The sequence below is a fragment of the Ruditapes philippinarum genome, unplaced genomic scaffold (assembly GCF_026571515.1).
Source record: "Ruditapes philippinarum isolate M1 unplaced genomic scaffold, ASM2657151v2 ctg4692_1_1_1_1, whole genome shotgun sequence".
NCBI classification, from domain to species: Eukaryota; Metazoa; Mollusca; class Bivalvia; order Venerida; family Veneridae; genus Ruditapes; species Ruditapes philippinarum.
This window is the reverse complement of record NW_026862804.1, coordinates 68,217-94,289: the sequence shown is the minus strand read 5'-3', so window position 1 is coordinate 94,289 and position 26,073 is coordinate 68,217. Positions and strand designations below refer to the sequence as shown.

The 26,073-nt window shown below is 30.1% G+C and overlaps 1 protein-coding gene across 2 annotated transcripts; it reads right to left on the bottom strand.

Moving 5' to 3' along the window:
• Positions 1-209: 209 nt before the first annotated feature.
• On the bottom strand, positions 210-20,938 carry LOC132720275 (uncharacterized). 2 transcript variants are annotated; one of them, XR_009624322.1, is made up of 6 exons: positions 20,585-20,936; positions 2,982-3,102; positions 2,091-2,227; positions 1,669-1,795; positions 1,054-1,160; positions 514-613 (listed from the first exon to the last, which is right to left on the bottom strand). XR_009624322.1 is itself a non-coding variant. In XM_060704368.1 (5 exons), the coding sequence occupies exons 2-5, from the start codon at positions 3,039-3,041 to the stop codon at positions 515-517; spliced, it is 393 nt and encodes a 130-aa protein (XP_060560351.1). In that variant the 5' UTR covers positions 3,042-3,102; positions 20,585-20,938; the 3' UTR covers positions 210-514. The 2 variants fall into 2 exon arrangements, 1 of the variants encoding a protein (XP_060560351.1); XM_060704368.1 differs by lacking the exon at positions 2,091-2,227 and having other exon boundaries at positions 210-613; positions 20,585-20,938.
• Between the last annotated feature and the right edge of the window lie 5,135 nt (positions 20,939-26,073).

Sequence of the window (26,073 nt, the reverse complement as noted above, 5' to 3'; positions counted from 1 at the left end):
GGAAATTTGGGTTTTTTGTTAAAAGGGGTTTTGCCATACAAAACTTGGGTTTTTAATTTTATTCTTGGGGTTTGATGGTTTTCCATTCTTTAAAAGTTTTTTCAAAAAGGGGCTTTAAGGGGGCATTTTATTGCTCGTAGGATACTTAATCATGCCAAAATGTCATCAAGAACAGTTTTGCATGTAGAAAGAATGTATTTTTTAGACTGTAAAGATGAAACAAAAAAATTAAGAGACGATATTTGGTGATTGGAAATTTGGATGAATAGAAGTAAGTTTTCTTCTTTTTATTACTTTTGACATTTAAGCTATTTATCAATTTCAGCTTTGCTTTTCTCTAAACAGCCGGACACTGTCAAAATTGTCAGCAAAAATAAAATTGAGGTTCCACATGGGGAAAAAGTAGTTTGGTCATTGAAAAGTGTGAAATGATATTTTGATAATTTTCACTGTGAAATTATCAAATATATTGTTCACGGATAAATCAGTAATCCGCTGAAAAGCTTAAAATAAATCAGAATATTGTGTTTACCTTAAAAAGCAAGGGAAGCAATCCGTTTTTATGTTTTTTCTTGTAACCGTCATTTTCATTATATTTCCTCTTCTCCAATTTCTACAAAGTAAAAATAAAACAAGATATGTGTGTATATATCGCCAATTGTGTGTAGTAAATTCATTCAAGTCTGTGTATCTTTGTTTAACATTGAAACCATGAAGACCGTCTATCACATTGTTGGAGCTGTTACATCACCTATTATGACATAGTAGTACAAAAAAAATACGCAACTGTTCTTTGTATATTTATGATTGATAGACATGTATTACATATAATACTCGGAAATAAAAAATATATCACCTAAGTTATTTGCCCAACAGGCAACAGTATTAGACCTGGCATAACTAATATTGCAATAAAAAATTCAGTCCAAAAGAAATGTGTATTCATGCAAGAATTGATATTCATTGCACAGTTGCTGTTGGAAAAAAACGAGTTAGGTAATAGTTTTAACTTCAATAATAAAATTCAACCTGTAATGCAGGAAAATCACAAACCTCTTTGTTTTTTGTACGGTTGCGGTTTTCAAGTATATATATTTTTTTCTTTTGATGAGTTTGGGTTGACGTAATATTTTCTATAGGGTTTTTTACAGCTGTCCTCTCTACAAGAAAATTGAGATTGAAGTTATTATATAGAAACGTTTTAAAATTACATGGTATGCTAGATATTCACACAACCATAAAGCAAAGAAAATATTAAAGTTGATTAATTAGTGCGAATTGAAACACGGTAACATTATGTCTTTAACAAGAGAAGCAACCTGGTTTTAATGTATTTCATGGATATTATTGTTATCACTTAAATAGTTGTCTATGTTTTTTTATGATTTATGTAATCACATATTTTTGTCTTACAGTCTAATTAATCTATCTTCACATACGGCCTAGGCAGTTCAATAACAACGAAGGCTTAAATGATGCAAGTCCTAAAGACTTCATAATAATAATTTAAAAAAGAGTTTTCAGTTTCGAAAACCATTATGTACTGCAAACAAAACTACGAGCCGAATTTAAAACTGACCATAAAACACATATTTTTAACAATTACGAGTACAATGTAGTCATCAATTAACATCACACACACACGCGCACGCACACACATACTTATACCTGCTGGAGTCTTGATAATAGTTTGTGCTGTACATCTATCGTCCAGGTACACATGACGAGTGTTTTTTGGTTGAGCTTCATAAAAATTGCTGTCGCTATTCCTGGTTTGTTTTGTTGAAATGCATTTCTTAAAGTCACAAAAATAGCTCAATAAACCTAAACATTGTTGTTGCTTTTTTATGAAAAAGTTTTTAATAAAATAATTCTATTTTTAAAACGTTTATTTGCCTCCAAAAATTGTGCAATTTAAATTTTCTTATGATATTGAATAGTCAATAATAAATAGAAAGTAAATGTCGCATAAGCTTAGTTTTAATTAGAATAAATATTCACACGTACATACGTACATTAAGATAATTATGTGTGTGAGTTTTTATTTTAATTTAATTTATTAATGCCAATATGTAGTTTTTTTTTCATACTTCTTTATGCGTGTGATTTTGTAATCAAATTGTGGAAAATACAGTGTTATTGTTGCATCTATCAGGTTAAGTATCTTTTGTCTATATGATTGTTGCTGACCCTTATTGTTCGTGGCTTCAACAGCTTGATCTGCTAACTGTAAGGGTTATAATCATATGGAATTAGCTTTTCTCTTCGAGTGCGTGCTTTAAAATAAAGCTTTAAATATATCTCATTGAAAGAACATTTAACTTTCTTTAGTAAAAATTTGAATATCATATGAATATATTATATGTACAGAAAAATCGTAACATTAAAATGATCAGTAAATGAAAAATATAGGCTCAAAGAAAAAGTTTATATCGCTGAACATTATATAAATTTGGTATCAAGATTCTCAGTATTTTTTTTTATATTTACATCTTTGGGAAAGTTGTTGCATTTGAATCGTTGTTTTCAAAAAATAAATTCAAACCTTTGATATCATATAACTGTTCAGAATAATAACCGTTTTCAAAAAGAAATTGATATTCTGTGAGATACATAGAAGCTAAAATACATTCCTTTCATTTTCTTCAACTTTACCTTGTAATGTTGACGTTTTAATTACTATATAATATTTGTACCACAATTAGAATACTATATTTATCACTTTTCACTAAATATCAAAACCCTTATTCAAATTCCAATTAAACAATATCAAGAATAATAATGTATAAAAAAAATGATGATTGAACTGGTAAGTAAATTATTTGGATTGCAAATTGTAAGTTTGTTCAAGTATAAAATGTAGCCTTAACACGCATGTCTTAGTTATTAGTTAAGTACTATGAAATCCTCGTCTGGAGACAGAAATATTACATTTCCGGTCGCACAGTGTAAGCAAGTTAATTACCTGATTAAATACTTACGTAAACTTTAGGTCCGTCGCCATGAATAAGCCTGCATAACTTTCGAAAGACACTTTCCATCTTGAGAACGCAGGCGACAAGCAAAGGGATAAGAACACTTCGTATAACAATATTTTGATATCTAAAAAATGTGAATGTGTATAATATAATTATAAAAAATATATCACAAGCAACATTGTACATTCGATATACATATTTTAATATGTAAATCTACCACTGAAATAAAATTTGATTTTTAACCATTTCAAGAATAAGCAGTGTATTATGTGTTATCAACTACATACAGCAAACATATTGTTTAAAATAACATTTATATTTTTATAATATACCTTTATACACTAGTGTGATTATATAGATTGAATATCTTTTTTTAAGTTTATTATTCCTAATTATTTCCAATTTACGGGTAAAATTTCAGTACATTTTGTAGTTGCTTTAGTGTAACCCTACAAAGTACATTATCGCGTAGATGTAAGAGTTGCTACCCTTGCGACCTTAAAACCTTATTTAACCTTATTGAAATAATGATGTATTATTAATTTATATGGCAGCATTTCTCGTAATATACTTTGCATTTACCAACATACAATTTGAAATTTAGTGTGCCGTTTCTTGTTTAGAAAGCGCTTTTACTAAATATAAACCAAAACTTGGATTCATTAATTGTTTCCACTTGTAACGATATTACTTTATATTAGAAGATTACAATGCGTGAATATTGTCAATTATTGTTGTTCTTGACAATATTACCACCAAGCAAGTGCTCGATCAAACCATTATTCAGCATTGACATGAGTCTATAGAGTTTTTAAATGATTCTATTGATTTCGCACGAAAACGACGTTTTTACCTTAGCCTCACAACAATGGAGAGAAGCAGTGGATTATATATGCGTTCTACTAGATCAAATTTTAAAGAGTGTCTCATTTTACAGAGTATTGATAATGTACAGCATACAGCTATGAATACAATCTAGAGTTACACCGTTTTACACACATACTTGCCAAAAAAGCAGATGAAACTAAAAAAAACTGACTGTTAAAACTTGACGACAACAGAACCATAAAACTGGTCTTTCTAATAGATTCAAACAAGCGTCGAAACAAGTAGTGCAGTGATATAAAAGAAGTCCTCTCAAATCAGGGTATTATGAATCACCTAAATAATAGTGTTAGATAAGATTCGAACACATTTCATAGACTTCTTCAGTATATTTTGGTCTGAAAATATAATAAATGTCCCCTTAAGAACATACAGGCAGTTTAAGTCCTGTTTTGCCCAGGAGAAAAAGTTTAACTTAACTTTAAAGGGAAAAAACGATTACGCTAAGCAAAATTGAGCTACGTTATATTCCCTTTATATAGTAAAAAACCGGAAGATATAATGGTTGAAAGTATTCCGTATAAATTGCAATTGCATTACACATAACGCAAAAGGAAGTCAGATCCTTTTGTTCACAGAGTTCAGTGAATATATCACGTATATGACAGCCAGAAAAGTACATCAAACAAACGGGCCATGAAAGCCCTGAGTCGCTCACCAGAAACATGTTGGAAATTATTTTTCAAAAGAACTTGTTGAAAAGCAAGTCCAGCACTTTCGGCAAGTTCAACTCAACTTTAACTTGCCCCTCTAGTAATATTCTTTCACAACTTTAGCTTTATTTCTTCATAATAAACAATAGGGCCACTAAGATGGCCCTAGATCACTCATCTAACACATCATTTCATTATTCACTATATAAATTGAAATATTTTGCTCTAATATTTTTGAAAGGCTTTGTTGAAAATATGTATGTTGCAAGTGTGTTCCTATGAGACTATGTAGAATAAATGCAGAATAAATGACCACTAGAGCCGGATTAATTTTGACTGGTCAATTTTTTTATAACTCTTTTGAATGAAAAAACAAAATGTCACATGCAAAACATGTAAAGTGTAGATGTTTGAAGTTTACAGTATGGGACAACAAAATTTTTATACATTCTATATGGTAACATAACTGTACCTCAAAAAAAGAGAGAATAAGTCTAACATTGTAAAAAATATAAAAAGAAGGACAGTTGATATTAAAATTCAATTTAGCATAAGAAATTACACACCTAGTCCAAATTTCAAGTTTGTATGTGGACAAAAACACAAAAATGAAGGTTTAATTATATCAAAAATATCAAAAGTAGCTCAGTTGATATCAAAATTCATTTCGGCATCAGAATTTACAAACCTGGTCCAAATTTAAAATCTGAATGTCAAAATGCAAGAAAGTAGGTCAAATGCTGTCGATAATACCTAAAGTAAGTCAGCTGGTATCAAAATTGAATTCAACATCAAAAAATGCACAAATCACACCCCTGGTCCAAATTTTAAGTCTGTACATAAAAGACAAAAAAGTAGGTAAAGTGATATCAAGTATATCAAAGGTAGGCCAGTTAATATCAAAATTCAATTCAGGATCAGAAATTTAACACCTTGTCCAAATGTCCAGCAGGTACATCAAAAATGACAAACTAGGTCAAGCAATATCAAATTATTATATCAAAAGTAGTCAATTGATATCTTAATTCAATTCGCATCAGAAATTACATTCCTGATCCAAATTTCAAGTCTCTGTACATCAAAAACAAGGTGCAATGGTTTCAAAAATATCAAAAACACCTCAAGTGATGCCAAAATTCAATTATGCACATGAAACTCAGGTTCAACAGTATGTCCCAAAATTTATTGAAATGTGCTTTCTCCAAGTTTAAATCCAATTCGACAAAAAAAATGAAAAAAATACAATTTTTAATAACATTCAATACAAAAATTGAGCATACAAACCCATCTTTGTTAAACAAATGTAATGTTTCTTTAGCCTATTTTTTTCTGGTTAATGACCTACAACTGACCTTACAATGATGCAATATGATGTCCAAATTCTAGAGCTGAAATATATTTACGCATCATATACTGGTCATGACATTAAGACTTTCTCCAAGCCATTGAACCTCTTTTGGAAAAATTCCATATCATACATATATGTACCCATTCCAACATGAGTTGTTTCCCTTTCATTATGAAAAGATAGCCTATGATAGAAATTTATTGAAATTTATGAAATTCTAACTGAAAATGTCTAATTTGGATAAAAGAATGAATAAACTATGTATGGGGAGCTGCAAATCCTATTATTGGCCAAGTAAAGTTGGTCTTTTCTATATATAAAAAACAAACTTTTTTTAATGACACTATCATTATATTTATATTGTCACCTATAGTGTGAAGAGTTTAAAACATAACATATCTACTTTGTGTGAAGTCAAAACACGTTTTTTTATATTTATAAAGAGACTGTGTATCCATCGTCAATATTTTCTAATATTAAATTTGAGCATACAATATCTTTAAACTATAATTTGAAGAAATGACATGACCTGGGGCATTCAAGCTTTAGCTTAAACAGGGCCAATCAAATTAATATGAACAAACTTGATAAAAGACTACCTAAGAATGCTACAGACAAAGTTTGGTGATCATCCATCAAATATTTCAGTAGGAGATGATGTTCAAATGTTTTTCTATATTTAGCTTAAGGTGCCTCTAATAGGGGCCAATCAAATAAATATGAGCAAACTTGATAAAAGTCTACCTAAGAATGCTACAAACAAAGATTTGTGATTTAAGTAGGAAATGATGTTCAAATGTTGATCTATTTTTAGCTTTGGATGCCCCTAAAAGGGGCCAATCATATTAATATGAGCAAACTTGATAAAAGACTACCTAAGAATGCTACAGACAAAGTTTGGTGATTTCAGTAGGAAATGATGTTCAAAGGTTAATTTTTTTTAGCTTTGGAGGCCCCTAAAAGAGGCCAATCAAATTAATATGAGCAAACTTGATAAAAGACTACATAAGAATGCTACAGATAAAGTTTGGTGATCATCCACTCGTCGCCCTAATTCCATAATGATGTAAGTCATATTTTTACCATTTTGAGAAAATCGACTTCAAAGTTTTAACAGGTTATATCTTCACACTTACTCAACCAATTTTAATATAAAATACATCATAGTGGTGCAAAAAAAAAAAAAACCTGCAAAAAAAAGGGGGGGGGACTGTTTACCCAAATTCTTTAAATTTTAATTTTTTAAAAATTAAAAAATTTTGGGGGGCAAAAACCCCAATTTTTTTTTTAAAAAAAACTATTTTTTGGGGAAAAAAAAATGACTTTTGACCGGGGGGGCTTTTAAAGGGGTTTTTAGTTTTTAAAAACCCGGGGCCAAAATAAAAAAATTTAATTTTAGGGAAAAAAAAATTTTTGAAAAAAAAAAGGGAAAAAAAAACCTTTTAAAAAAAATGCTACGGGGCCCAAAATTTTTTGGGGTTTGTTTTAAATCCTTTTCCCAAAAATTTAATTTTTCCAGTTGGGGGAAAGGTTTGATGTTAAAAATGTTTTTTTATTTTTTTTTAAGGTTTTTTAAGGGGGGGCCTCAATTTTTTGGGGGCCCCAAATAAAATTTTAAAATTTTTTTTGAAAAAAAAAAATTTTAAAAAAAAAAGGTCAAAACCAAAGGGGAATTGTTTTTAAAAAACCAAAGATTTTTTTGGATTTTAATGGGGGAAATTTTTTTGATGTTTAAAAAGGGAAATTTTCTTTTTTTAAAAGCTTTGGGGGGGGCCCCCTTTAAAAAAAGGGGGGGCCCAATTTTTCCATTTTTAATTTTTGGGAGAAAAAAAATTTTGTTTTAAAAAAAGGACAAACCTTTTTAAGGGGAAATTTTTTTTACGGGGAAAAAAGGGGTTTTTTTTTTGTTTTTCCATTGGGGGGGAAATTTTGGAAGGGTTTAAAAAAAAGGGGGTTAAAAATTTTTTTTTTTTTGGGGGGCCCCTAAAAAAAAGGGGCCAAAATTAAAAAATTTTTTTAAATGGGGGGGAAAAATTTGAAAAAAAAAGGGGACAAACCTTTTTTAAAGGGAAAGGGTTTTACGGGTTTTTTAAAAGTTTGGGGTTTAAAAAATTAAAACTGGGGTTTTCCCCCCTTAAATTCCCTTTTAATTTTTAAAGTAATTTTCCAATTTTTTTTTTTACCTTTTTTAAAGGGAAAAAATGGGGACTTTAAAAAATTTTTTTAAAACGGGGTTTATAATTTTTTTCCCCAAATTTTATTTAAAACCCAATTTTTTTAATTTAAAAAAAAATTTAACCTTTTCCAATTGGGTTTTGGGGCAAAAATTTGTTTTTAAAAATTTTTTCCCCCCATTTTTTTTTAAATTTAGGGAAAAAATTTCCTTTGTGGGGAAAAGGTTTTTTTAAAAAAAAAATAAAAATTTAAAAAAAAAAATAAAAAAAAAATTCCATTTAAAAAAAAAAATTTATTTTTTTTTTGAAAAAAAAAAAAAAACCCAAAAAAAAAAACCGGGGGGAAAAATTGCTTTTTAATTTTAAGTTACGGGAAAATTTTTGGCCCCCAAAAAAAAAATTTTTTTCTTTTCCCTTTTTGGGAAATTTTTTAAAAAAAAAACCCGGGGTGTTAAAAATTTAATTTGGGGAACTTTTTTATTTTGTTTTTTTTACAAAAAAAAAATTTTTTTATTAAATTTGGGGGGAACTTTTTTTAACTAAAAAAAAAAAATTAAAAATTCCCTTAAAAGGGGGAAAATTGGGGTCGGGGAAAATTTTTTTTTTTGGGGGGCCCCCCCAAAAGGGCCATTAAAATTTTTTTAAATAAGGAAAAAAAAAACGGGGAAAAAAATTTAAGCCCTTAAAAGTCAAAAAAAAAAAATGGGAAAACCCCAAAAAAAAAATGGGGAAAAAAAAGGGGGGGGGGAAAAAAAAGCCAAAAGGAACTTTTGGCTTTTTTTGGGGTTTTGAAATTAAAAAACTAAAAGGCTTCTTTTTAATTTTTTAAATTTTTTTTGACCATTTACATTAAAATTTTTAAATTTGGGGGGGCCTTTTGAAAAAAATTTTGAAAAAAAAAAAATTTTAAAATTTTTATTTTACGGGAATTTTTTTAAATAAAAAATTCAAAATTATTTTTAAAAAAAAAAAAAACGTAAAAAAAAAAAAAAAATTTTAGAAAAACCCCCCGTTATTTTTTTTTGATTTTTTTTTCCCCCACTTTTTAAATTTAAGGAAAAAAAAAAAAACTTTTTTTTTTCCTATAAAATATGTTTTAAATTTTTTAAACTTTTTAAAGAGAAAACACTATAAAATTTTTGGGGAAAAAATTTAAAGATTTTTACTTTTGGTTTTCTTTTAAATTTATTTTTTTCCCTTTTTAAATTTTCTTTCCCCCAAAAATTTAAAAAATTTTTGGGAAATTTACCTTTTATTTAAAAGAAAAAAACCGGCTTTTTTTTGAACCCCCCCAAATTTTTTTGGGGATTTTTAAAAAAAACACCCCCAAAAAAAAAAATTTTTGGGAAAAAAAATTGAAAAAAATTTTGCTTAAATTTTAAAAAAAAAAAAAAACTTTTAAAAACCTTTTGGGGGAATTTTTCCCTTTTTTTTCCCTTGTTAACTTTAAAAAAAAAGAAAAAAAACCCTTTTTTGTTTTTTTTTAACTTTTTTTTTTTAAGGGGAAATAGCCTTTTTATTTTAAATTTTTTTGGGTTTAAAAAAAAAAAAAAAAATTAAAAAAAAAAAAAATTTATAAAAAAACCCCCAAAAAATTTTTTCCCAAAAAACCTTCAAAAAAAAAATTTTAAAAAAAAAAGTTTTGGTTTTTTTTACAGATTTTTGGGATTTTTGGGTTGTTTTTTTTTGGGAAATTTTATTTTGGAAATTTTCCCAATTTATTTAACTTTTTGTTTTTATTTTTTTTTAAAAAAATTGGGCTTTAAAAAATTTTCTTTTTTTTCCCAAATAAAAAAACCAATTTAAAAAGTTTTTTTCCCTTTTGGGGTTTTTTAAAAGGGTTTTAAAAAAAACTAAAAAAAACGGGGTTTACAAAAAAATTTTTTAAAAATCATTCTTTAAAAAAAAAGGCAATGTTTTTCAAAAAAAAATTTTTTAAGGGGGATTTTTCACCCAAATATTTTTTTCTTTTTTTATTTTTCCAAAAAAAAAAAACTTTTGAAAAAAAAAACCCAAAAATAGGGAAAAAAAATTTTTAAAAGGGTTTTTCCTTAAATGTTTTTTTTTTTTTTGGGTTTCAAAAAGGGGAAATTTTTTGTTAAAAAATTTTTTTTTTAAAACAAAAAAAAAAATTTTTTTTTTTTTTTTCCCCTTTTTTGGTTCCAAATTCGAAGGGGAAAAATTTTTAAAAAAAAAAACCTTTTTTGGGGCTTTATTTTTTTTTTTTTTTTTAAAAAAAAAAAAATTAATTTTTTTTTAAAGGGGATTTTTTTTTGGGTTTTAAAAAAAAGGCCCCAAAAATTTCCCAACCCTTGAAAAAAATTAAAACCGGGGGTTAATTTTTTAACCCTTTTTACGATTTAAAAAAATTTTAAAATTTGTCCCAAAGAATTTTTTTTTTTTTTAAAATTTTTTGGGGGAAAAAATTAAAATTAATTTTGGGGGTTTTTTGGCATTTTTTAAATTTTAAAAAATTGGGGTTTAAAAATTTTAAAGGGCTTTTTAAAAAAGATTAAAAAATTAAATTTTTATTTTTGGGGCCCCCAAAAAAAAGGTTTTTTTGGGAATTTTTGGGAACCAACCCGGGGTTTTGGATTTTTTTTTGGCAAAAAAAAAAAGGCCTGAGGGGGGGGGGTTTAAAAACAGGGGGGCATTTTTTTTTTAAATAATATTTGTTTTTTTTTGGCCAAAAAAATTTCTTTCCTTTTTAAAAAACGCAAAAAATGGGGGCATCGGGGCCCCCAAAACTTTTTTCGGGGTTTAAAAAAAAAACTTTTTTTATTTGGGGTTTTTTTGGGGTTAAAAATTTTTTTAAAAACCTTTTAAGGAAAAGTTTTTTGGGGGGCCCTTTTGGGGGAAACCTTTTTTTAAACTTTTTTTTAAAGGAACACAAACGATTTATTTGGGGACTAAAAAAACCCATTTTTCTCCCCCTTTTTTAAAAAAAGTTTTTTGCCCTTTTTTTTTCTTTTTATAAACCATTTTTTGGTATTTTTTTTTAAAACCACTTTTGGTTTGGTTTTTTTTTAAAAATTTTTCCCTTTTTGGGAACATAAAAAAATTTTTTGATTTTTTTTTGGGGAATCTTTTATTTTTAAAAAAATTTTGGCCGGGGTTTTTTTAAAAAAAATTTTTTTAAAAAAAAATTTTTAAAAAAAAAATTTATAAGCAAAACACTTACATGTTATCAAGAAATATAAAACGTAAAATGTCATTCCTGATACCTTGAAAAAACTGCCATTTTGTCAAAACAGCATCACGTGACTAGAATCTTAACGAACTATTGGTTCAGAAGTTACGATATTATGGACTGTATTTTCATCACAATTTTTTGACTTACAGCACTCTGACCCATTCAATATATTGTTACAGACAAAAGCCAGAGTGATGTTGTTCTTACCATTAGATAGAGCAAAAAATTACGAGCATTTTGATACCAAATACTCATATTTTTCAAAATTGGAGTTACGACACTCTGGAATTAGGGCGACGTCCACTATTAGTGCTGTAGAAGAAGACATTTAAAGGTATTTCTATTTTTAGCTTTAGCGGCCCCTAAAAGGGGCCAATCAAATTAACATGAGCAAACTTGATAAAAAGACTACCCAAGAATGCTACAGACAAAGTTTGGTGATCATCCATGAATTAGTTCTGTAGAAGAAGATGTCTTAAGGTTTTTCTAGCTTTAGCTCTAGAGACCCCTAAAAGGGGCCAATCAAATTAATATGAGCAAACTTGATAAAAGACGCCCCAAGAATGCTACAGACAAAGTTTGGTGATAATCCATCAATTAGTTCTGTAGAAGCAGACGTTTAAAGATATTTCTATTTTTAGTTATAGCGGCCCCTAAAAGGGGCCAATCAAATTAATATGAGCAAACTTGATAAAAGACTACCCAAGAATGCTACATACAAATTTTGGTGATCATCCATCAATTAGTTTTGTTGAAGAAGGTGTCTAAAAGTGCTTCTATTTTTAGCCCTAGAGACCCCTAAAAGGGGCTAATCAAATTAATATTAGCAAACTTGATAAAAGGCTACCCAAGAATGCTACAGACAAAGTTTGGTGATCATCCATCTTTTACTTCTGTAGTAGAAGATGGTTAAAGGTTTTTCTATTTCTAGCTCTGTTGATCCCTAAAAGGGGCCAATTGAAATGACATGAGCAACTTTAAGTGTGACTGTCACAAGGATGCTACAAATCAAATTTTAGGTAAATCTGCCCAGTAGTTCTGTAGAAGAAGACGATTGTTGACGCATGACGACGGACGCGTAAGTATCCCCCTTTCATCCTGAGCCTTCGGCTTTTATGTCGATCAAAGATAATAGTTCGTATATAATGAAGTGGAAAAATATAAGGCTGTTGATTATAATTAAGGGTTTAAAAAGTGAATAGATCTATAGATCAAAATTCATTTAAAACTGAAGAACATGAACATGACTTTAGTGCGCCAAGTACATGTTTATTATGTTATCTTATAATCAGGTCCATAGTCTGTTCATTTAAATCATTTAACGACATATGAAAAGAGGTATTATATCTTTCCCTTGTCACAGTTGACAAAATATGAAACTATGAACAACTGGTTTAAACTTGCTTACACTACAAAAGGGAAAATATTTTGAAGATTTCGAAATGTTTGTTAACTTATTTTATTATTATTATTATTTTGTTTGTTTGGCAATTTTGACTGATAAATGATCGGGAGAGTTTCCGTCCTTTCTTACGGGTTTAAAAGGTTTTATTCCTGTTATAGTTCTCGATGCAATTTATACATAATAACGGCTTTGTAACACCGCACTTTGGGGTCAAACGCACAGTGCGTAACGCTCTTTGGGATCAAATTTCGACCCCAAAGAGTGTTACACAGGTGCATATGCATTTTTTAACATCAGACAAACGACCGCACTTTGGGGCCATTAAAAAATAATTTTCATTATGTTTTAAATAATATATTGTAGTCAAATCCAATGGTAAACAAAATTCAAATTATTAAAAAGACGCAACACATGTGCCCTGTCGCGACGAAGTATGCTATATGCGGCAGTATGCTATGTTTTTGAATAGACAGAATAACAGTATACATGTAAATGCTTAAAGGCAACAGATCATTTGTTATCAGCGGACATTATCAAAAAACTGGGGTCATAATTTATTATAATGGTGGCTACGAGTTTTCCGCTCAGACTGAACCTTTTTCCCGATGTTTGACTTGATTGTTTTCTTCCGATAAAATTAGATTATAAGGAAACTTATTCATTGAATTGTATTACAAAGTGTTTTGTATACATCTGGCATAAGACCTTTTTATTTAACTTAAAGTTGTCCAAGTAATAATATTTCAGTACCGTAAGTTAAATGCATAAATGTTTATACAGCTCAAGGCTGTGTCATAATTTCAAAAAGACATTACGCCTCTAAAATCAGTATGGAGCGATAACTCGCCCAGAATTAAGCTCAGAATTATAGTTTCTCATTATTACCAAGAAACACTGCATATTACATTGTCTAGGTCATCTTGACAGTTTATATGAAATTCACGTCATGATTCTAGCAAGGTATTTATATATCTGGAACATGAAATATAAACTCCCGGATAAACCGAAATTAAAATATTGTAATCAATTGCTGTTGGTATAAGAAATCGGTTTATGTTTTTGTTCGAAATCTTAACTACCCTTCCTACAAAATGGAAGGTCTAGGCGATACTTATTTACTATTGTAACTATTATTTCGAACATTTTTATGTATGTTTTTAAAATACATGAAATATGGTTACTTTCGTTACTTTTATAAATGCTTAAACGAACGGACAAGTTACAGTCAATTTGAGTTAAACGGCTTTTTATCATCATTATTATTATAATTATTTTCGGTATTATTATTATTATTATCATTATAACTCGAACCCCTCTAGAAAGTCTACCCCTGCTGATACAGTCGTGTGAATATGATAGTTCAATATTTCAGGATCAAAGGAAGTTAAAACAAGCAAATTCGTTGAATTTATATCCCCCGCCGAATACTGGTTATTTATAACAACAACAACTGCACACACAAGGTTAAGTATTCAGGGTCATAACTCCATGTTAAAAGGTCTGACCATGTGTACCATCTATTGTTACTGAAGGCCCTTACAGACTTTCATTGAAATCCAGTTAGTATATGCAGAGAAATAGTGTAGAATCAAATGTAAGCCTGTATACATAGTTTACCTCTAATCAGAGGCTGTGTTAAAAGATCCAACCGGTACAGTCCAATCACATGGGCATCTTCTCCTTGTGTTGGAGGTACTCACAAACTTTCATTTAATTCATCTGGGACATGTTCAAAGGTGCTGTTATAGAGAGGTCATAACACCCGTTTTGGAACTAAGATTCCATATGAATACTCTTGCTGCTTCGTCTTCATGTATATAGCATACTGCGTCGGGACCAACAATGCACTATGCTTTATAAGGAAGCTCGACTTGAAAAATATCATATGGCATAGTGCGTCGTTAACAAGCATGTGTAAAAACATTGTTGGGGAAAACCCTTAATCTTTAAAACAGACAATCAAATGACAATGGTAAATTGATTCTTTTTTTTTTTCTTTTTTTTAAATACATTAAAACGTTGTCAATGTATTAAACATAAGTTTAACACTTCACACTTTTTGAAACAAGAGCCGGTAGAACCGGTGATGCTCCTCGAGTCCACTTCTAGGGTTTAAAGTTGACATCTCTAGTAGTTTTAGAGTTTAGAGTTAAGTATGAAAAACTACGAAGGGCAATAACTCAATATATTTTAGAGAGTTACGGTTCTACTACTCCGGACAAGAGTTTTGACGGACGGACAAAGCGGCGACTATAATAAAAAATATTTGGTCGGTCTGTTTGGCTTGGCGTTTTATTCCGCCAAGTATTGAAAAACGATTCTTCCTGAGGTTTTCTATTATGCAAAATACTAAACATTTTTCACTTTTTAATAACCCTTTTAATTGATATTTTCAAAATATCGACGAAGTGCTGCAGTATGCAATTAAAAAAATGCATATGGCATACTGCGTAACCCCTTCCAACGCAGGAAGCCTTTAAATGTGCGGCAGTATGCCATATAACATGCAGCAGTATGCTATCCGTAAGGCATACTGTCGCATATAGCATACTGCGTCGCGACAGTGCCCTGAATTATACTAGAAACAAAAGGGATTTAAATGGTCTTGATCAATAAGTGACGAACTTTCATCAAATAAAAAATTTGTTTCAATTATCAAGCTCAAAATATATTTTTTAATAATGTACACTTTTCATTAACTCCATTGTTTTTAGCTAATTGCATCATTTTCCCTTTTTTCTTATTTACACATTTTATAGAAATATGATAGACTTAGCATAGAAAAAGGTATAAATTATGAGAAATCTTAGTAAGACATTTCAGTAAAAAATGTGCCTGATGATATATTTAAAGAGCCATTTATTTAGCTAAATGTGACATATAAGAAACTTGACTAGGTGTAGATGAGGCTTTTGTAGAAGTCCGTACAGGCAGTACTAAAAATATCGTAAACTATTTAAGTAATCGCGATTTAAGAGCGGAGCTTCAGAATAATGTAAAATTCTCACTGGGGGCATAGAGGTGAATGTGTGGTATCGATCCGCCGAGGGTTAACAATAACGTTTTAAAGGCTTACTATTCTTTTATTTGTTTTTCTTAAAGCTTTTTTTTAAATTTTGATGTTCTTCTATAATATCCAACAAATACACATTGGCCAAATACCTGAACCATCTGTTTCATGTGTTGCTTTTTTGGCAAGGATGAGTACAGTTATTGTGAATTAGTATTTTATATGGAAATCAAATACTATATTGTTTTGACTACTTTTATGACAAATAATTTCACATATATCGCTACTTTATCCAGGTAACAAACATCTTACATTTCTCTGCTACCATTAATTTAACATTATAAAATTCATGTTTGCTCTTTCTAAAGAACTATGTTAGATTTCCTTTGTAAAAAAGCCTCTGGTGAACGGTTTTTACGGAGCTAACAAAAAATGTTTGTTGATAATCTTAAAAATGTATTTTTTAAAAATTACTTTTATAGGCCGATCGAAAAACTTGATATTTCACTAGAACATTGCAATAGAGTATATTTATAGTTCTTTAGAAAAAAAATATTAAATGCATTTTATTTCATCCCCATCATATTTAAAATGGGCTCAAAATGGCACCAAAAGTTATCAAGTAAATGACTGACAGAACGGGATATTTTTTTCAGCATCTTTTAATTTAAGGAATCAACCATAATCTATGTACTAGAGTACTGTGTTATACATATTGTATGAACAAAATTTTTAGATATTTCAAGTGGTAAAAATAATGAAACTTTTATCACTTAAGCATCAAACAAAGTATCTACCCCCATCTTGAACTACACCTCAAATATTTCAATGTCGCAGATCGGAAATAAATCAGTACTCAGTATTTAAGCAGAACTCAAATGACGCCTTTAGACCTCTGGAACCAAAAGTGCGTTGATATGTAGCATATAAACACACTTTGGGGTCAATTTCTCGATTTTGACCCCAAAGTGCGTTGGACCCCAAAGTGCGATGCGAAGTTTAACGCACTTTAAGGGTCAGACCCCAAAGTGCGTAAGACCCCAAAGTGCGGTGTTGCACGGCTTATTCGCCTAGTGGTTAGTACGGCGGAAAGGTAACCGCGTAGTTACAAGTTCGATTCGTCTTTTGTTTATATGCGATAAATTTAGGGAGGGGAGGGGCATTTAGCTTTGCCTTTGTCCATCATTCCGTCCGCCCGTACATGCATGCATTCCTTATGTTATGTCATATGTAGCTCTAAATCTTCTTAAGCTAGAATTATCAAGTTTTACATGAATGTTGTACACCTAAGGTTTCGCGTGTGGATAAATTCAGTTTCGTCAGACAAGATTTTGCCCTTGACTAAGTAAATTTCACAACTTGTGTTGTAGCCCACCAGTATTTGACCCAGTCATGAAACTACAGGAATATTGGTCATGTGACGTTGTGCACCTAGATTGTGCATTTGGATTTTTTTTTCAATATTTGTATTCATTACACTTGACTTCCTTGATGATCTTGTTTATCATATTATTAGTAAATATTTGCAATTGTGTAGCGCTTAGACCTGAAAGTATTCGACCTTGAGTGATTAAACTTTTCAGTGTGCAGTTGTACACCTGAGGGTTTGCTTGTGGTTTTAATCATTATTTGTATTGTTGTTGCCCTTGCTTTAGTAAAAGTTTAGCAATTTACAACTTGTGTCGTGAGTTGCCCAAGGCATGTTTGACCTAAGGTCATGGAACATCACAGAAATGTTGGTAAGTATGTATAGTTGAATACCTAGGGATGTGCTTATTTTCAGTTGTGATCAGCGTGTTAAGTCGTTCATCTTAGGGTTTGCTTGTAGATTTCTTCGGTATTTGAAGAGGTATTGCTCTTGACTTAGTAAACATTTGGTAATTTAACTTGTGTCGTGTGTAGCCAAAAACTAATTGACCTAGAATCATTATTGTCCATCAGCATGTGTAGTTGTTTACCTGGGGGTTTGCTTGTACATGTATATTAATTCAGATTTGTAGGGTAATTGCCCTTAAAAAAGTAAAAACTGATCCAAAAAGGTGTATCATATTATAAGCTAGAATCAACAACTTTACAGGAATGTTGATCAGCAAGCTATGTATCTATAAATTTGCGAGTGAATTTATTCAATTTTGTTAGAGGTATTGCCCTTGACTTAGTATAAATTTGCAATTTTCAACTTGTTTCTTGCTAGCGCTAGCTCAAAAAGCATATGACTTAGAGTTATGAAACTTTATAGGAATGTTGGTCAGCATGTGTAGTTGTGCATCTGGGGTTTTGCTTGTTTTTATTTTCAATTCTTAATTTTTAATTCAGCATATTTTAGGATATAAAATTGAGATTTGAAATTCAAATATCAAGTTGTGAAAATTGGAAACATTTGGTGACGTTTTTATGGCCCAACCACTTAGGGGTGGGGAGTCATGTATAATTTCCTTTGTCTGTCTCTCTGTCATATTGTCCTTCTGTACTTCAGTAGGCTGACAGCGGAGAATGGAGACTCTGTGTTATATAAACACGTTTCTAGTTATTTCTCATACTGATTTCTTTCTTTATTTGAATAATGAGTTGATAAATCATGTGTTTGATTTCTAGCATTAGTTTTGTCCCTTTTCAATTTTCATAATTGCGACAAAAGGCATGCATAGTTTTTCATTTCATTGATTTCAACACGTAAAGACGTACATTTAGTGATTCGCATTAATAAAAACACAGTTGTAAAGATTTATAGAAAATAATAAAAAATGATGTTTAATGAAAAAAAAATAAAACATCTACAAAACAACACTTTTTCTTCAAATTATATGTTAGGCCATGTTTATACCATGGAAAAAATTTCAGGTATTTTCATCAGTTTTTGTTAACCGTTAACATCAAATATACGCGAATCAACGCATTTTCGCCCCCCCCCCCCCGCTATTATGCCTCAAATAGTGAAAAAATGTCCTGTTTGGGCCCAAAACACATGTTTTTGTTTGAGAAATGTTGATAATAAAGTGAGAACTTCTTCGGCGGGTCCTCCAACCAAGCGATTCATCAGGGGGTTGCCAGAAGGGGTATGTTGGGGGGTTGAAGAGGGGCGGCAGTCCCCCTCATCGCCAAAAGAATTTTGGACTTGTCTGAGGCTAAAAATGACCCCAGATCGATCATAAGGTAACGTGTAAACAACGCTGAAAAGCATTTGACTCTACATAAATCCATTGAGAAGTTGCAGCACTTTGAAATCAATTTTAATGGGAAAAATCAACGAAAAATAGTGATTTTTTGGCAATTTTGAGATGTCCCCTCGTTGCCATGGTAACAGGAAATTTATGTCTGAGCATGTTGTTACGAAGGCAATGGTGCAGTCAACATTTGTGCCAAGTTTGATTGGTATTAAAGCAGTTTTCATAGTTTTATAGCAATTTGAACTTGTAATGGGAGACTTTTCAATGAAAACAGCCATTTTTCACAAAATTCTCATGAAGTAATGGGTTAAAAAACGTATATAAAAAAAGTTTCTTCACTATTCGAACCTTCAGCCTCCAATATGAACGGGAATAGAAAACATAGGAATAAAGTTTATATAAAAAATATAGGAGAATTTCTACACGAGGTTCAGAACAGTTGACACAATTAGTGAGTGACTTATAAACAAAGATGTTAAATTATCTTTCTGATATTTTTCACCAAGTCAAAACAAGACTAAGTTCTAAGATATCCGAAGTGACCCAGGGCTCAGTTTGTAGTTTTATTCTAGGCTCTTTCATTTGTGCTATGTTATCAAACATTGACAAAATATGAATTTAAATTTACCCCATACTGGAATAACATTGTCACATAAAAACACTGCACCGTAGTCTACATGTGGTAGACTTGTCTTCTATATTATTTTCTTCAATGATCTAATTTCACAGTATTATGATTTCAAATAGTACTTCGGAATTATTCCTAATGCAAAATATAGTTGAATGGTCTGCTATTGAAATACCAACTACAACTCAATTAGGAGTTTTACCACAGTCTGAAACTAGTATAATTATTAAGATCTTCAGCTGTTGAAGTAGGCTCCGAAATTGCTGGATTTTGTGTTGTTATTTGTTTTTTATGTGTACTGTATATTGTAAGTATCTTTGTGACGTTGTCTTCCTTGATTTAAACTTTTCAATATTTGCATATAGTTTCTTCTGTCGACACATTTAAGTTTTATTTCGTCATTCGACAGAAATTTGTGACTGAGGCAAATTTAAGGATGTTGAATTGATAAAGATATAGTATGTCTTATGTACCAAAGTCTCTTGAGTTAATATTATGACATCATTAAGTACATGTGTGTATAAATAAACTGAGTAAAATATACAGCAATGTTTCTTTTCTAAGTTTTGTTGAAACAAAAAGGGGATATGTTCAGCAAATAGGTCAAATTTGTTTAACTTCAACAGGGCATCGCTATAGTTTCAAAAATAATTTGTATCTGAACATAGTTAAAGCAAAACAAATAATGTATGTTTATCATCCGGATTTACAAAATTTATATTATCAATTTAAGTCGCAAAACTTCGATAGTTTCACCCATTCACAATAATAAGTGTATTTAATTACAATAGCGGCTTGCCATTGACGTGGTTTGAACGCACAAGGCCAAAGATCCGACGCACTAACCACTCGACAATGCCGCCACATAAACTATAACTTCATGTAGACTTTTATACGTCTTGACTGAGGCAGATCGGAATTTACTATTGTTTAAGTACATGGTGGGGAGTAAAAGGCGTTAACATGACTACATATCAAACATTTATTTCCATTCAAGTTTTATAGAATAGAAAACATGAGTTTTCTTCTGACACACCTCATATTATTGACAATGAAAATGCAACAAACGATGTGGATTACGCATAACACATCTCTTACATTATAAGAAAAGGGTGGGGTTAAATAACAGAAAATAAATCTTACCTTCACAGCTTTGTTTTAATAACGATGCTCCTTTGTCTCTGAAGGATATAACTGCATAATAAGCTTTTATTTCTTAATAATCCGATGTTTCTGTGACACTTCTGAATTTTCAGTGGGTGAGGATGATCCCTTTGGAAACCGACCTTATAATAATTTCCTTTCTTTCCGATACGACTGTCCCGTCAAAATAAAAAGGAACGTATGCTAACCGTATATGAATATCAACGCTTCTAAAGTATCCTTTATATAATCTTTCATGGATATGAAATTACGGTCAATCGATGTAAATATCACGACTTCTGTAAACATGACGCACCCATTTAATATGCAGTTTTTGTGTTCAATTACCCGCGTAGAAATCGGATATTTTGAAACCCAGTACAACTTAAGCATATATACAAGTCAATATTTAAATACTTCATGGCCGTTTTAAAGCCATTTAAAGAATAATTGAGCCGCGTCATGACAAAACCAACATAATGGATTTGCGACCAGCATGGATCCAGACCAGCTTGCGCATCCGTGCAGTCTGATCAGGATCCATGCTCTTCGCTAACCAACTCTATTACAAGTGGAGAAACTGACAGTGAACAGCATGGATCCTGATCAGACTGCGCCGATGCGCAGGCTGGTCTGGATCCATGCTGGTCGCAAACCCATTATGTTGATTTTGTCATGAAACGGCTCAATTAAAGAATAATCTATCGTACAATATAGACAATATATCGCTGCAACAGAAAAGAATATACATAGCGCTGTTTTTTTAAATATAGATTGTAATGTTTAATTTAGTATATATTTATGATATATTGATTTCAGAGAAAACTGTGAATTAGAACATCTCTTGAATGTTTACGATTGTTTCGAACGGCATTCGAACTGCAATTCTATTATAGCATAATATATCTATATAAGTGTGGGCTATATAAATATTTATATATATTATAACAACTGGCGTGTTTGTTAATAAAACCCAGTAAACAAACACTACAAAAAAAATACAAAAAAACCCAACCTAATAATGTCTAACGTTTTCAGCTTGGAAGAATGCGGAAGGAAAACCTCTTTAAACTGGAGATAAAATCATTATTTATTGTGTAGAAATTCAATTTCCTGCCTATATTTTTTCACCGACTTAAGTTTTATGCAAATTCAGTTTTTATTGCAAATGAAAAATATAAGGAGAAATTTCTTTTTGAATTGTTAAAGATCCTTTACACTTTATACAATATGCTATTATTTATACTTCTGAAAAAATCATGTTTGTGTCCTGTTGTAGTTTCCACAAAAATGTTACTCATTAGTCACCTTTTGCTTCTTTTGCGTTTTTGGCAAAAGCTAAATTTGGAAGTCAGTATGCCCCTTTGATAATAATTTGTTACCTTAATCAACAATAATTTCACGCAATAAGCATCTCACAAGCTCTTAATATATAAGATGATAAAATATTTGTTTGTCCTTTCTACCGTATTAAAATACTATTCATTTCTAAGGCTCGATGTGCCTTTAAGAAAGATTCATAAAATGTATAAATTATGATTTCAGGTTACTGGTCATTATTTTAAATGACAATGTAGAACAATTTGTTCATGCCAAGCCAACATGTCATATAAACATTTATATAATTTTATTTGTTACTCCACGCCCCCCCCCCAACTGAATAAACATGTAAATAAACACAAGAACATTGCAGGTATGCTTACAGAAATGCAATCAAGGTTTATGAATAAAAATTAAAAAGATGCAGTATATAAATAGGAAAAAATGTAGGTATAGGAACGAAACTATAATGTAGGTATTATTTAGGTACGTGCTTATGAACAGAAAAACAATCATTATGTAAGATAATAAACAAAAATACATCTTGACAAGGAGTGAAGGTACATAAAAAGTAGTATAATGTAGGAACATAAACAGATATTCAATGTTCCTGATTAAATGTTTGTTTAACGAGATTTGCACCGCGGGATTTACATACCTTTGACAAACAATTTGTTGCTGAATGAAAGGGAATGGAATCTGAAAGAATGTTGAGGAGTTCTATTCTGAGGGAAAGTAATTAGCCTGCATGGACTCTTTTTGGCGTATGTATTTACACAAGGAAAGATTTGTCGTTCAATAACCGGAATGATCTATCTCATGCAGAACTTGAAGCAACCTGGATTGAACTGATTTTACCTAAATCAAAATCTATTTTATGTGGTGTATTATACAGACCTCCTTCACAGCAAACATTTTATTCTATTTTAGACTCAGTGTGCTCTATTAACAATGACTTTTTAGAATATGAAACATTATCACTTGGTGATTTAATACAGATGTGTCTAGTGACAAGTCTAATCCTCTTTTAAAGTGTTCTAAATCATTTATGCATATGTTTCATTTTAATCAGTTAAAAAGTGAACCTACAAGAATTTGTTCTACAAGTTCAACAACTATTGATTTAATTTTAGTATCTGACCATGATAAAATTTCTCAATCAGGTGTTATAAATACTTCATTTAGTGATCATAACATGATTTACTGTACAGGAAAACTCTCTAAATCTTTTATTGGTTCTCACAATAATGTTACTCTAAGATCTTTATAAAAGTATAATAATGAAGACTTTCAAGCTAGTCTATTATATACTGATTGGAATCCGGTATTACTGAGTGATAATGTGAATGAAGCATATTGACAGGGACAGGTTTAAAGAAATTTTCTTATCTGTAATAAACAATATTGCTTTAGTGAAACAAACTAGGTTGAAACAAAGAACATAACCTTGGATTGACTCTGATATACTTCAAGCTATCAGTGATAAAGATACAGCTTTTAAAATTTATAAAAGTAACAGAACATTGGACAATTTTATTTGTTTCAAGGTCTCAGAAATAAGGTGCAGTATTTAATTCACTCTGCAAAATCAAGTTATTTTACTAGTCAACTTGAGGAGAACAAAAATGATTCAAAATCTTTATGGAAATCTCTCAAAAATCTTGGGCTGCCATCTAAGAAAGGATCTTCTTCATCTAGTTCTAATATTTGTTTAAAAATTGATGAAAAGGTTTGTTTTGATAATAAACTTATTGCTGAGACTTTTTACAATTTCTATACAACTGTTGCTTGTAAACTTGTTGAAAAACGTCCTAAATGTGTAAACAGATTTGGTCAGGTTTTTGTAAACTCATTTTATGCTGAAATAGGTGTTTATCCTTATAGTTTTTTCTTTTGTGTGAAAGCAAAGTTTTTAAATACTTAAATGCACTCAGCACTAGCAAAGCTACTGGCTTAGATGGTATACCTTCCCGTTTTGTCAGGGACGGGTCACCTATAATTGCAGGTCCTATAACCCACATTGTCAACTTGTCTCTTATCCAAGGTGAAGTTCCTGATGATCTTAAGACTGCTGAGTTGTCCCCCTTTTTAAAAAGAATGATAAACTTTCTGTTGGTAACTACAGGCCTCTGTCAATTTTATGTGTAGTCTCCAAAATACTTGAAAAGGTAGTTTTTGACCAAGTTGAAACATATTTTAAAGAGAATAAGCTGTTGTGTAAATTCCAATCTGGTTTTAGAAATGGTTTCTCCACTGATATTGTCTCTTTTACATGACAGACTACAAAAGGCATAAAAATTTTAAAAGGGGAATGTGTAGGTATGGCTCTGTTAGCTTAAAAAAGCCTTTGCCCCTTTTTTTTTTGAACCATTCTGGTCTTTGTGACATCATAAGGGGGTTTATCATATTTTTCCCGAGAAACAACGCTTGTTGATGTGTCGTAGTTTTTCTTCTATTAAAATATAATTTTTGGTGTTCCCCATTAAATTTTTTTTAAACCCAAACATGAAAAGCTTTTTGCTAAAAAAAATCAACCAATAATTCTTTTTTGGTTTTTTTAAAAAAACAAAAAAACAAAAAAGTTTAAAAAAAATGAAAATTTTTTCCAATATTTTTAAATTTATAAAAAACAAAATAAATAAATAATAATTTAAAAAAACCCAATAAAAAAAAGGAAAAAAATTAAAAATTTATATATTAAACCCCTTTTTCCCTTTTACAAAAAATTTTGTTTTTTTTATTATTTAACAAAATTTTTTAAAAAAAATAGGTTTTAATTTTATTTTAAAAAAGCTTTTTTAAAAAACAAAAAAAAATAAAGAAAAGAAAAAAAAACCATAAATTTTTCTTTGGGAAATTAAAATAAGTTTGGGCCCATTTCCCTATGAATTAAATCTAAAAAGAATGTACAAAAATTACACATAATGGTATCATAGTAAAAAAGGGAATTAATCAAAAAATGGCCAATCTGATTTTTAGGAAATAAATTTCTAATAAAAAATCAAAAAATAAGTGGTTCCAAAAAATTTTTTTTGAGTATAAATTAGCTATTTTTTCATAAGTATAACATAAAACCTGTTAATAATATGGAAAATAAGAAGATTTGTAGTATTAAAGGAAAAATTACTGGTTATAGTATGAGTTGTCTTCCCCCCACTTAAATATTTGTGGTGTGTGTAATACCACTCTGTAAACTTACTCAAACTAGATATCTATGATCATATGGAAAATATTACAATTGATTTGTTATGTTAATTAGGTGTAAAATGTTCTCAAATCACTAAAATAATGGAATTTCTATATATAAAACACCAATAATAATATGTCAAATGGAAAATTTACACTTTATATGAAAAATACTGAACTCTGCTATAAATTATTTACTAGCCTGGATGCCAGACCATAAATTAATCCTTAAATATCTACTAATAACCATAATTGTTCCATATAACTTAAAAAGCTTAATATTTTATAGTCGTTTTCCTCCCTTCGGTACGCATCTCCTCCATGTGAAATAATAGGTTTATACTTTATAATGCTCTATTATTCTAAATCAGAAACTGTTTACTTTTTGTCTAATAAATTAACATATTAAAGACATGTCAAGACAGATTTAACATGCCACATTATAGTAACACTTATTAAATTTTTGTATGTGGTAACATAAGGCTATTTATTACACTGATAGCATATAACCGTTTATGGGAGACAGCTCCATCTGTTCAAGCTACACATATATATTGTAGCTATATGTATTTTTACAATTAACTGCCAAGCGGTGTTGCTATTATGACTCTATTGTTTTTGTTTTTTGTAATAGTAATTAAGAGCTCCATCATATATAAATTTATAATAGTAACTGTTGTAATAGTTTACAGTTCATATATTTTTATTGTAAATACTCTATTGTTTCTTTTATGATATGTTATTAAATTATAATAGTGGTCCTAAAAAGTGGCCATGAAACGGTGAGATTACTAATTATTGATAATTTTTTACATTTTTAATATATTTTAATACATATCTTCTTACATGCTGACTGTACACTATCATTAAGTTTTATCGTCCCTAATACATGATCATTAAGAATTGGGTTGTTGCTACATGATACCTACAATGTATATAAAACTCCATTTTTTATCTTTTATCTATATTTTTATCCCTTGTCT

Coding starts and splice junctions, on each gene's coding strand:
- LOC132720275 (XM_060704368.1), bottom strand. CDS start 3,041: ATGGAAAGTGTCTTTCGAAAGTTATGCAGGCTTATTCATGGCGACGGA. Junction 1,796..2,981: donor GCGACGGACCTAAAGTTTAC/GTAAGTATTTAA, acceptor TGTGACTTTAAG/AAATGCATTTCAACAAAACA. Junction 614..1,053: donor ACCGTACAAAAAACAAAGAG/GTTTGTGATTTT, acceptor TTTACTTTGTAG/AAATTGGAGAAGAGGAAATA.